The 12,415-nt window shown below is 49.1% G+C and overlaps 1 protein-coding gene across 10 annotated transcripts in view; it reads left to right on the forward strand.

Moving 5' to 3' along the window:
- myt1lb (myelin transcription factor 1-like, b) overlaps positions 1 to 12,415 on the forward strand; it is a 118,733-nt gene that overhangs the window by 96,729 nt on the left and 9,589 nt on the right. For 7 of the 10 annotated variants that reach the window (XM_085142365.1, XM_085142366.1, XM_085142364.1 and 4 more), the window contains 9 exons: positions 15 to 122; positions 899 to 1,125; positions 3,271 to 3,557; positions 7,150 to 7,380; positions 9,474 to 9,595; positions 10,006 to 10,068; positions 10,770 to 10,838; positions 12,189 to 12,251; positions 12,328 to 12,411. In XM_085142365.1, the coding sequence (XP_084998491.1) occupies positions 15 to 122; positions 899 to 1,125; positions 3,271 to 3,557; positions 7,150 to 7,380; positions 9,474 to 9,595; positions 10,006 to 10,068; positions 10,770 to 10,838; positions 12,189 to 12,251; positions 12,328 to 12,411 (1,254 nt within the window). The remainder of the gene's footprint in view (positions 1 to 14; positions 123 to 898; positions 1,126 to 3,270; positions 3,558 to 7,149; positions 7,381 to 9,473; positions 9,596 to 10,005; positions 10,069 to 10,769; positions 10,839 to 12,188; positions 12,252 to 12,327; positions 12,412 to 12,415) is intronic. The other 3 variants (XM_085142368.1, XM_085142371.1, XM_085142367.1) reach the window with 3 other exon arrangements.

Genomic DNA, 12,415 nt, shown 5'->3' on the forward strand with positions numbered 1-12,415 from the left:
CTCTCTCTTTGCAGTCTGTCAGGGTGTCCCATCGCTGCCGCCGAGAAGCTGGCCAAAGCCAAGGAGAAGCACCAGAGCTGCGACGGGCCCAAGTCCAACCAGGCGTCCGACCGAGTCCTAAGGTAGTATTCACTCCACACCCCAGAATTGAGCACAGCGTGTTGTGAATGCAGCGGCAGGCGGGACGTGGCTTTGTTCTGGTTTAAGCAGAATAAAATGCTCTTGTCATGTTGGAACGTTATGTTCTTTCTTCACGTGCATCCTGTAATTGAGACTTGACGTCTTCCCCTTTTTTGTTTCATGCTCGTGTTCTCCCGTCCCCTGAGAACACATCCAAGAGACCGCATGTTCATCGCTCTGCTCGTCATGGACGCTTTATAACATTTAACAAAATTGGCCTCATTTATCAGAGCGAAGGCAGAGCTTTTTGAACGAGCGCTTCTGTGATAGTCATGAAAATGCTGTGATGAAAAAGTCACAAGTAATTGTACGTTTTATATTTATATCTAACTGAACATCAGCAGTTTAAGATCTTGCATTTCATTTCTTCTCGGTCTCCGACTGAGGCCATAAACACATATCAGATGATGAAAGCATATCAGAAGTATGCAAGAGAAATAAAAGCTTAAATTTAATTTAGCTGTTTTTATTGTCTACGCTTGAAAAATACTTGTAGCGGGATTATGTTTTTGAGAGAGCAGAAACATCCATGCTGTGGCACATAAAAGGGACACGTCTCCATCATCCAGCCCCACCCTCCACCCTCCAACCCTCCGGTATTCCCATCTTCCCCTCAGTCTGCCCATTTGTAGCCGAACCCCAAGTTTCCTCTCCTCCCCCCGTGGGCAATGTTGAATGCCTCGGTCCAACTTCCACCCCCTCGTCATTTATTTTCCAGGCCAATGTGCTTTGTCAAACAACTGGACTATCCACAGTATGGTTACAAGAACAATGTTTCCACCAGCACGCCCCGCTCCAACCTGGCCAAGGAGCTGGAGAAGTACTCCAAGACCAGCTTTGACTACAGCGCCTTCGACGGCGGCAACAACCACCACGTGTACGGGAAACGGGCCATCGCTCCCAAAGTGCACGGACAGAGGGACACGTCGCCCAAAGGCTACGACGGTACGACAAACTCTTTGTGTTTGTGTGACGCGTTTTCTAACACGCCGATGTTCCTTAGGGAGAGACGTCGGGACCACGTTTAACATAATAAGTAAAGATGAATTTTAAAAGTCACTGAAATGAGTTTTCAAAGAGGAAAAGATTCAAAATAGTCAGAAATTCATTTTCTATTCGTTTGGTTCAGTTTGTTAGTAAAAACACTGAAAACCAGTAAAAACTGCACGTTTTTAATAATACACACTCTTCACTGTTACAGTGTAACAACTAGGCTGGGTTTTGATAATCGATTTATCGATTAAAATCGATTCTGGCTTGGATAACATGATATCGATTCATTAAAATCCTGAATCGATGTTTTAATATAAATTTATTTTGCCCGAAACGCCAGAATCTCAGGTTAAACCTCAAAATTTCAACAACCACCAAACAGCTGAAACAGTAAATTCAATTCAATTCAATTCAATTCAATTTTATTTATATAGCGCCAAATCACAACAAAAGTCGCCTCAAGGCGCTTCATAGATACAGAGAAAAGCCCAACAATCATATGACCCCCTATGAGCAAGCACTTTGGCGACAGTGGGAAGGAAAAACTCCCTTTTAACAGGAAGAAACCTCCAGCAGAACCAGGCTCAGGGAGGGGCGGGGCCATCTGCTGTGATTGGTTGGAGTGAGAGAAGGAAGACAGGATAAAGACATGCTGTGGAAGAGAGACAGAGATTAATAACAGATACGATTCAATACAGAGAGGTCTGTTAATACATAGTGAGTGAGTAAATGAGAGCAGGAACACAGATTCTGCACAAAGACGTGAACACAAAGCGCCGACGGATCAGAATCAGTGAGATGTGACTTTCTCACACGGTCGGGCTGAAAGCCGACAGCTCGCTGATTCTGATGTTTCGGCGGCTCCGCACTTTGTGTTCACGCCCTTTTTGCGCCGATTCTGAAGCTGCAGGTTTTTATTTCTCTCCAAACAATATTGACCGAACCAGCAGCAAAAGAAGATCCAAACTACACTTCACATAAACATCGTCATGAACTCACTCTGACTTTTGCTGTTTTGCTTCCACCAGATAAAATCACACTTCATGCACAGCTCTCTCTTTCTCTGTATACTTCAACAACAGTTTCCCGTCTAAAAATCAGTTTTCTGCATTATTCGCTTACTTATTACGCACAAGTTGTTTACAACAAAACGCTGTTTTTTTCCTTTTACTTACTTACGAAAAGAAAACCTCATTTCTGCCGTTCAACAGGCTTTTAATAGGCTTCAAATTATGCAAAATGCAGAACGCCTGTAACCTCTGTAATCAAACCGCTGTAACTTCAGAGGTGATGTTCATGTGTTGATTAATGGTTTTCTTTCATTTTTGATCTACTGCAGAATATTTTTATAAAATCCAGGCCAGGAAAATCACCTTCATGTGTTTTATCTTCAGCTACTTTGACACAAAGGCATCTGCTGTGACGCTCACACCTTTGATAAAGTCTGGAAAGTGTCAGCTTCCTTTTTATAGATACAAAAATATGTAAATGTACTGATCTGAATTATAATATTTCTGACTGTCTGAGGCAAAATTTCCCAGATTCAAATCGGAATCGAATTGATTCTAGAAATCAGTGACGACACCCAGTAACGTTACTTAGTAACAACCTTGAGACTCAGTGTAGCCCCGCCTTCTCCTGCTTCCTGCTCAGACTCTAGCAGCAGAATAACCTTCATGTTTTATTCAGAGCAGCGACTGAGACACAAACTCATCAGGAACAGTTCACCGAGCTCAGAGGTCAGCTGACCTGGAGGCTCCAATCACATCCTGCCCCCTGCTGCTAATTAGCAAGAATGCAGCACATGGGAAAATTTTCCAAAGTGAAGATTAGTGAAATAAAAATCAGTAATTTTAAGCATTCAGCAAAGTTTCACTTTATATTTTTGAGAGTTTCTGAAATGTGAACGCTGCTGAAAGCTTCAGAGCGACTAACTCTGCACAAACTTCTCAGTAACTTCTTCGCTCTGCTGAGAAAGAAACTGTAAGAAACAGTGAACCCTGTGAGTTTGTGACACATCTGCAACACTTTTGTTCGTATTTCTGCAAAAACTTCTGCTTCTTCTTCTCGTGTTGAATTTCTCGTATGCATCCGCAGCCAAACGTTACTGCAAGAACTCCAGCTCGGCCAGCAGCACCACCAGCACCTACGCCCCCAGCAGCAGTGGCAGCAGCCTGAGCTGTGGCGGCGGCGGAGGCAGAGGGGGCGCGGGAGGCGGCGGCGGGGGCAGCAGCGCCAGCAGCACCTGCAGCAAGAGCAGCTTCGACTACAGCCACGACATGGAGGCCGCCCACATGGCCGCCACCGCCATCCTCAACCTGTCCACGCGCTGCCGGGAGATGCCCCACGACATGGCGGGGAAGCCGCAGGACCTGTGCTCGCAGGTAGGGCGCCGCCACGATGACCTTTAAATGCACCTGTGAGGTCAGCAGTCTTACTGAGGCGTCCGCCCGCTGATTTCACACTGCCGCGCATGGAAGTAGAAGATGAAGGCAGGAACAGCTTAGAGAATCAGTTCAATTTTCAAAATAAAAGACCCCTAAGCGCTGCTGCTAACATGCTGCTAACATGCTGCTAACGTGCTGCCGGAGTGATGCGAACTTCTGCAACGGCTCGAGACCGACGTGCACCCGCGGGGTCACACAGGCGCAGATCCACCGCAAGATTATCCCTGTGCATCAGTCACACCAACGCTGACAAAGACAGACACACACACACACACACACACACACACACACACACACACACACACAGCCTGTGTCTCACACTCAGCTCAGCCTGGCAGTGTTTTATTTTCCGTCTGGGGATCAGATAGGAGCAGTTCGAGGCCCCGTTCGACACGTCGTGAGTCCAGTGTGTCATTTCTGAGGAGATAAGGTGACGGCGTTCCCGTATTATCTGCGCCCGGACGCTGAGCCGGAAAATGGAGGCCGGAGACGGAGCGCACAGCGGCGGGCTAATGCTGGCTTAATGCTAATGTCGACAGCAGAGAGCACGGCGGCGAAGGACAGAAGTGAGAATAAAGGAAAGGTGGCAGATTTGTAAATGTCACAGAGGAGATCGCACAGGACTCGGGGTGTGGACGGTTCTTTATGAAGCTTCGCACAAACACACCTGTTTCTCAGGCAGTCCCTCCTCCTCCTCCTCCTCCTCCTCCTCCTCACGTCGTACAGCACTGAGCTCCAGCCTGACCGAGGCACCTCCACACTGTTCAGCCCAGTCAGAGGCGGAGCTTTCGGCGCCTTTTACAGCTCATTATTACACAAGCGCAGGTTTTACAAAAGGTCACTGCTAACCATTTATGCAGGTCACAGGGCAGTGCTGTAAACAGAGACACCTCCCTGCGAGCGGCCAGCTCCTCCAGCTCCTCGGAGGCTTGCCCGTGTCCTGCGTCTGCTTTCCAGTACAACATGCGACGCACCTCAGATAGAAGCTACCCGGAGGTTTCCTGGTCAGATGAACCCCCGACTGTTTTCTACTCTAGTTCCTCCTGAGTGACCCTGCTGCTTCTGTCCTCCATCTATCACATGTCTGCAGGAACAGTACCAGGAAATCTTCATCACAACAGACCAGCACAGCTCCTCTCTCCCAACTTATTAATAAGAACCAGAGAAGTTGAATCCCTTTATTTGGGGCAGCAACTCCTCCCCAACCCAGAGTGGGCGGTCCTCTGTTTCCTGGCTGAACTTGGAGATCTGCATCTGCCAATCACCTCGCACCTTCGTCTCTGTGCCAGCTCTTTGGCTCAGGCAGAAGTCTTCCTCAGGTGGAAAAGCACGTTTGTGCAGGTCTGCATGTAGAAGGATGTGGAGCAGACTCGTGTTGCCATGCCGACTGAGATTGCATCTATAACACGTCGTGTTCGTGCTCGTCCTGTGGTCGACATGACAGCTCTGTGGGCCGGAGGCTTGGGCTGCAGACTTCCTTTGGCTCTCTGTGATGTCATAGAGATCTGCTATTCAGATCTGTTGATGAGGGGCAGCCAATCACAGGGACGTTGAAGTCAGCTGGAAACGTGTCACGTTATCATTGTGCGTAATAATCGCCGTTTGACGCTCGCAGAGGTCTGAGAGAACCAGAGAACAGAGCGAGCAGCGCCGCTGGTTTTATTTTAAGAACTGGAATTAGAGGGCGGAAATAATGTGGCCAGAACTAGTCAGCGACCTGGCCCCTTTACACCCGGCGTTGCCATGGCAACAGAGGCCAGAGGTCACAGGGGGGTTGGGCGGATCAGGAAGGCGGCCCTCTCTACATCTCATCCTCGTTAACTCGATATGAAGGGGTGGGTCACGTTAATTGGGCAGTGACACACAGTGCAACAGCTGACAAGGAGAGGGCGATGTGCTGAGCACGCTCACAAGGGCGACAAGTCAGCGGCACGCACGGCGAGCCACGTGGCGCCGCGGCCGTGCCTCAGACTCTTTGTTTATCACTGTGCTCTGTTTGTAACCACAGCAGCACAAAGGTGCAACCAGTAAAACCAGTAAACTTTCACTCTTACTTACAATCCACAAGACTTTCATCCAGGACACTGGAGCTCTGCTCAGTGAGGTTTGCCTTTGTCCCGGGATGCTCCGCGTTCTGGGATCACAGCAAAGAAGGGAGAAGCAGCCCGACGGGTGATGACGTTCAGTTACGAAGCCTCGGACATGAGCGAGGTTGTGTGGAGCCCCCTGTGGAGGGCGGAGGAGACTGCAGCTGTAGGGCTGGGTGCAACCTGCACAGAGCCTTCATGTTTTATCTGACAGGTTTTACTCCCAACAAAACACAAAATATATGAAACAGACTGAGTGAGTCAGGGAAGCTGGGCTGTGGTGTGTGCACAATCCAGAGGACTTTAATCCCAGAGAACGAGCTTCAGGTTCCCTGTGGGGACTGAGTTCGCTCCCTTGTTGGATTATTCTCGTTGTTTTTCCTGTTTGTGTAACAGACACAGTGGAAAAGTCGTCTTTCACGATTTCTTAGTGTTTTGCATATTTGTTGAGTTGAGCTCCACACCAGCCTGATCGCTGTGAGACGAAGTGAAGCAGGCTGCAGATCAGTTCATGTCCTCAACGAGGATCCAGAACACACAGCGTCAAACACGGCGTCTGGATTCAGACTGTGGTGACAGAGTGGGTCCTCCACAGTGACGTCATCACAGACACTGACTGCACTGACAATGGTGAGGTTCAGGGGGCAGTTACTTTTGCACACAGGTGTGGATCACTCAGGTTTTCTCTGTAAGCTGATAAATCTGCAGAAACTAAGAAACATATTTTCCACATGACCCACAGAGACCAACACGAGCTGCACAGACGCGTCCTGCAGGGAGAAGCCGGGCTCGTATTTCAGCTGTTTGGGGATTTTTAGGAGACTCGTGCATGATTTACTTTCTGTTCCTCGTGTGATGTTTCCTCTGTGGATAAACGAGGCTGCAGACGGTTTGTTGGCTCCTTGTTGCTGCAGCCTCCGTTGTTGCCGTCTCCAGGTCCGAGTCTTCGTTCCAGTCCAGTTCTGTCTCTATTTTTGGGCGTTGTTGCAACCGCCGCTGCTCATCACCCCTCCCTAACCCTCAGCCTCTGCTCCCCCCGCGATGTCCGCTCACATTAGACTCACACCGACACACAAACGCACACAAACACACTGCAGAGTGGTGGGATGGAAGGAAAGAGAGACGGAGACAGAAAGGAAGAGGGATGCGCTGACGACCTCCTCGGCTTTTCGACCCTCTCCTGAATCTGTTGCTCTGCTAATGTTTCTTCCCACGCACACTCGGGCACAAACACAACTGGAGCTGTTTCAGATGTTTGAACTGCAGCTGCAAACTTTTCTTCCTCCTCAGTGTTTCTCCGTCTCTGACCGTCGAGCCTGAAAATGTTTGACTGCTGTTAATCAGACGCTCTCTCTCTCTCTTTTATCCCTTTCTCTCCATCCCCGCCTCTTCATCCTCCCGACTTTAAACGCACGCGCACGCCGACCCCGCGCACCCTCCAGAGTCCCGGTCTAGATGTCGATGAGAACGGTACGTTGGACCTGAGCGTGAGCAAGCGTCTTTGCAGCGGCGGCGCAGGCGACTCGGTGCTAACGCCCCTTGAGCCCATGTCCCCCCAGAGGCAGGCCGCCCTGCTGGGCTCCCGCTGCTACGGCATGGGGGACGCGGCAGACTGCTGGGACCTGCCCGTAGACTACACCAAGATCAAACACATAGACGAGGACGAGAAAGAGGTAAAGGGGTCACGGCCTAAAGGTCGCCGAGATCACGTCTGTCTCCATCTTTGAGTGTTCGTGACGGATGAGCAGGAGGGTGAGGGAGGGGAGCGGCGGACCGCAGGCGGCCGTGACGCTGCTGCTGATAATTACAAGCAGGCGTGTGTCTCTGGAAGCTGATAGACCACACAGTTGGCATGCGTCACTTACGCTGTCTGCTCAGCGAGGCTCAGCCCAAATTATCTCCCTCCAAGCCATTGATTCAACACTCTGTCTCCAAGTCAAACATTTGCACTGCCGTCTGATCGTCTTCGAGGTTTCTTACCTCGCCGTCTGACTCGCTGTTATATTTGGAATCATTAGAAAGTCGTATGAGGGGGATTTTTGAGGGAAACCTAATGAATCTGCATGTTAATTGATGTCAGCGCCGCCGTGCGCGGAGTTACCGTCTCTGTTTGCGTCGTGCTCGCTGCACGCTGGCTTTCTGTTTTTACATTTCGCTCCTCTCCAAAAATGAATTATGCAAAGTAGCACCTTGGGAGGGAATCGGAATAGCTCATCTCATCAAAGAACTGCAGGAAATCAATGCACCACTGCTGCGACGGGCGCATGCATGTACAGTACATGTGCCTCTTTTGCTGTGTGTGAATATTCATAAGAGTGTGTGTGTGTGTCTCTTTGGGAGTGTGTAGATGCTAGCCTACTTTCTGCATCTCCGAGTGTGCCTGCGTCGTTCCCCCGCGTGGCCGCCTCGCAGCCTGCGCTCCCTTTAATTGGCGAAACTGGCTGGCCCGACCCAGCGTCGCGCACCCTGAGACAGCTTGAGTGCTGGATAATTTGGGCTGTATCTGGACCTGTCTCTTTATGGGCATTACTGTACGTACACTGCAAGCACTGAGGGAAGGAAAAGAGGATTTGCATCCACGGCTGTCGAGCCCCGGCCGCAAGCACTGCAGACAAAGGCCCACAGAAGGCAGGCTGCGGCGTGCCTGCGCTTCACCGCAGTGCCATCTAGTGGCCGAAAGCTGCATCACGAGGGGGCCGACTCCCTGAGCGTTCTCACCATGAATGTGTGCAAAGGCACGAGGGAGGCAGCGCTTCCTCTCAGGGCTTACTTCCTGTCAGGCTGACAGCGATGATCGTTCGACCCACACGTGACCACATCGAGCGCGTCCTACACTCACTTTGGTTTGTTGTGTTTTATCAGACGTCTCCTACATTTTAAGATTTCACGCCCGCTGAGAGACGAGTTTATGAGAGGAGAGACGCTCCTCAGACGAACGTGTGCGGCTGCTTCAAAATGAATTCATATATTTGAAACTGCTCACGAAGGCGAAGTTTGTGCGAGAGTGAAGCTCGGAGAAAGTACGGAGGATCGAAACTGCCAAAACAACGGAATAAAAAGATAAAAAATGATCCAAAATAAATACAGGAATTAAATAATTTATAAATATATAATTTATTGATATCTATGTTTTTATTTGCTTCTTTAATTGTTTCCAGTTTATTTTTCAAGCACACACAAAATATACAAAGAGTTTGTTTGTGCCTCGAGGCTACGGAGGACAGGAACGGCCAAAATGAAAGAAATGCAATAAATATATTCATAATGTCAGTGAATATTTTATCAAATGTGAAAATCATTACCTTTGTTTTCATGTTCCTGTTTATTTAAAAGCAGATGCATAAAGAAATGTAACAGGAAATAAATCCATAACTAAATATAGATCAGCACAGACACAATGAAACATCATTAACTCTATTTAAATTATTCCATAATTATCGTACTTGTTTGTTTATTTTATTTCTTATATTTAATTTCTTTTATGTGGCTTTAAATTATTTGTTTTTTTCATGTTTTATTTATTTTTCTACGCAGACGTATTTAATGTTTTGGCTGCTGGATAAATGAAGTTGATCTAAAAACATTTATTTTGTTTATTTCTGTATCTGTTTAAATTAAACAGAAGTTTGTTCCATCATATTTGAAAATGCGCAGCTGGAAAAGATGTCGATGTGATTTGAGGTGAACTGTTCCTTTAATGAAAGTGTAAAACCACTAAAAACCTCCCCCCCCCCCGTGTCTTCCTCTCCACGCCCCCGTCCCACAGCCGGACGACCTCGACCCCTTCCACGACCTCCTGGACGACCGCTCCTACACCACGGACGTCAACATGCCGAGCCCGAAGCCCAAATACCTGCAGTGCAAGGAGACGAAGAAGGACCTGATAACGTAAGCGCCCTCCCCCTCTTCCTCCTCCCACCTGACCCCACCTGCCTCTCCCCACTCATGCTCTGCTTCCCCTCCACCTTGTTTCTTCCTCCATCCTCCTCTTGGCCTACCACCTCCCTCCCTCCTCCCCCCCGTGCGGCGCTGCTGGCTTTGCTCTGTGACTTTTACTTCCCAGCGTCACCCGTGTGTCCACGCTGATCTCAGACCTGGTAAATCCTGCGGTAGACGCTTTACGGACGCTGTCAGTGTGGAGATGTCAGGAGTGTGAAGCAGAGACAGTGAAGCTAAACTGGAAACAATGAAAACCGAACACACCAGAAACGACCCCCCTCCCCCGCTTTTTCTCTAATTTTCACTTTTCCTTCTCCTTCCCTTTGGGCTTATAAATCTGTCTATTTTTCCGGTGGCAGATGTCCCACACCGGGGTGTGATGGAAGTGGTCACTTGACGAGCAATTTCGCCTCACATCGAAGGTGTGACTTCCTTTTCTCCTGGTGGATTCTAAGTCTATTTCTCTTTATTGTTTTCAGCTTACCTCGACTATGCTGTCAGACACCTGTAGGCTCTCTCTCTCCTCTCTCTCTCATCTGTTAGCCCTTTGACTATTTGACCGGTCACGCTGAAGCGGGGCTGAAACACGGGAATAAGAAGAGACTAGAAATTAATTAAAGATCGGCTACGTTTTCCTAAGCTAAACCCCGGGATGAAGCCTCGACGGGCCGTGCGTAAAGCCGTCTAAGCTGGTGTTATTCGCTCCTCCAGGCCTTTCCCACAGTGGTGCAGACTAAGCATTCAGAGACGGCAGGTGGAAGCAGAAATGCTGAGTGTGGGTCGAGTGCACGGAGCGAGCGAAGCCTCGCACTTTTGGATTCCCCGCATCAAAACTCACGATCCCGGCAAAGTTTCCAGAAACGCCCTTCAGCCCCGTTTGAGCCGCTGCACCCAACCTTTGGCCACGGGCGCAAATACTCAGAGGGTTAACGTTAAAGCTCAGCTCCCTGCACGTGCATCATGGCTTTATTACATTTCCTGGTTGCTATCGTGTGTTTTCTGTGCATGCTGTGGAGCGGGAGTGTGAGTGCAGGCTGCTTGTGTTGTGTTTCAGTAGTGGGAGTGTTGGAGTTTCCCCTCCCTGATCCTTGTGTGACTAACGCTCCACTGCTGTATCTTCCAGTCTCTCAGGTTGTCCTTTAGCTGACAAAAGCATTCGAAGCATGCTGGCCAACAACGCGCAAGAGCTCAAGTAAGGCGTGACATGATTCACTCACACGTTTGATTTGTATGTCGAGCTCACACAAATGTACGCGCTGCTGACGGAGAGGTTTGCAGGCAGAGTGAAAGAGCTGAGGGGACTGAAGAGGGCCGAGTGGGCAAGACGTGCATGTGATTTAAATCCAACAGTGATGGAGAGACGTGTGTGACGACAGCAGCAGGAGCTCGCCGCATATTTTAGAGATTTTATGGCAAAAAAAGACGTAAATATTGTTAAAGACGCCTCCGGATTAAGATCAGTGTGTGGGACACAGTAACGTCCTCACATCTGCACGTGCAGCTGCTCCACCCTCAAGTTTCAAAGTGATGATATTTGTACCGGTGAGCTGATCAGTAACATCCCAGAATACTGCAGCTCGGACTTGTTGGCGGCTCAGTTACTATGGTAACCTCCCGGCAGCTGTGTTATCGATCAGATGATGTGATTTAAAAAGCTGAGCACGGCTGTTATAAAGGATGGGGATTGGCCAGCCCGTTCTCACTCCCGAGGTGTAACATGCCGATGTTTTGTCACGTCCCGCGGCGTTCCTGAGGAACGCGAAAGGAGACCTTCGGCGTTCTTATGGTGGCGGGTTATGGCTGAAATCCAGTGCAATGACGCTCCCGCGGTAATAGACGTTCCAGCCCTGTATTCCAGCCCTGAACCTAACCTTATCCCTAGCCCTAACCATAACCTTTTTCCTGAGCTTAACCAGGACTTTAATGATGTTAAATAGCGTGTTTCTAAGCGATTTGAAGAAAAAGAGCGCACATGTGTAGATTGAGTCCATACGGTTCTCATATTTCCTCATTTTTCCGAGGTCGTCATTTAGGAATGTGGTGGGTAGCCGAAAACGTAATATGTTGACGATTTGTCACCTAGCGTAAATTGTTACGCTTTGGGAGTGAGAACGTGTTGGGATTGGCTGGCTCTTAGAGCCTCCGGTGGACGTTAGAGGAACTGCGGTTTCTGACACTGAAGCGCACAATCTGATAACCTCGTGTCGCTGTTGTTCCCACATCATCATAATAAATGTTGCTCCAGGTTCAACATTGCAAGTGACCAATCACATTGTTGTGACGTCATACTTTTGCGACTACTTGACTTGCGAGAAACCGCCTCTGTCCACCAATCCAGCAGTTAGAGTTCGTTGCGTTTCAGGATACTTTAATAAACGGTAAACATTATAAATATTGTCCTTGCAACACTGGAATGTCATGAATGAATGAATGAATCAGGTCCGTCTTAAGCAGACCTCGCAGCTCTTTCCTGTAGATGAATGTGGCGTGTTGCAGCTGAGATGCCGTAGGCCCTGAGCCCTTTTTGCGTTTTGTGCCCCAGGTGCCCGACACCAGGGTGCGACGGTTCGGGACATATCACTGGCAACTACGCGTCACACAGAAGGTAAAGCGCCGCCGCGCCGTGCACGTATTAATCCTGCAGATCGCTCTCCTCTCCTAACGCTGTCATTTATCTACAGTCTTTCAGGGTGTCCGCGTGCCAGGAAAAGCGGGATAAAGATCATCCACAGCAAAGAGAACAAGGAGGACCAGGAGCCTATCAGGTGC

This window comes from Neolamprologus multifasciatus, chromosome 19, assembly GCF_963576455.1.
Source record: "Neolamprologus multifasciatus chromosome 19, fNeoMul1.2, whole genome shotgun sequence".
NCBI classification, from domain to species: domain Eukaryota; kingdom Metazoa; phylum Chordata; class Actinopteri; order Cichliformes; family Cichlidae; genus Neolamprologus; species Neolamprologus multifasciatus.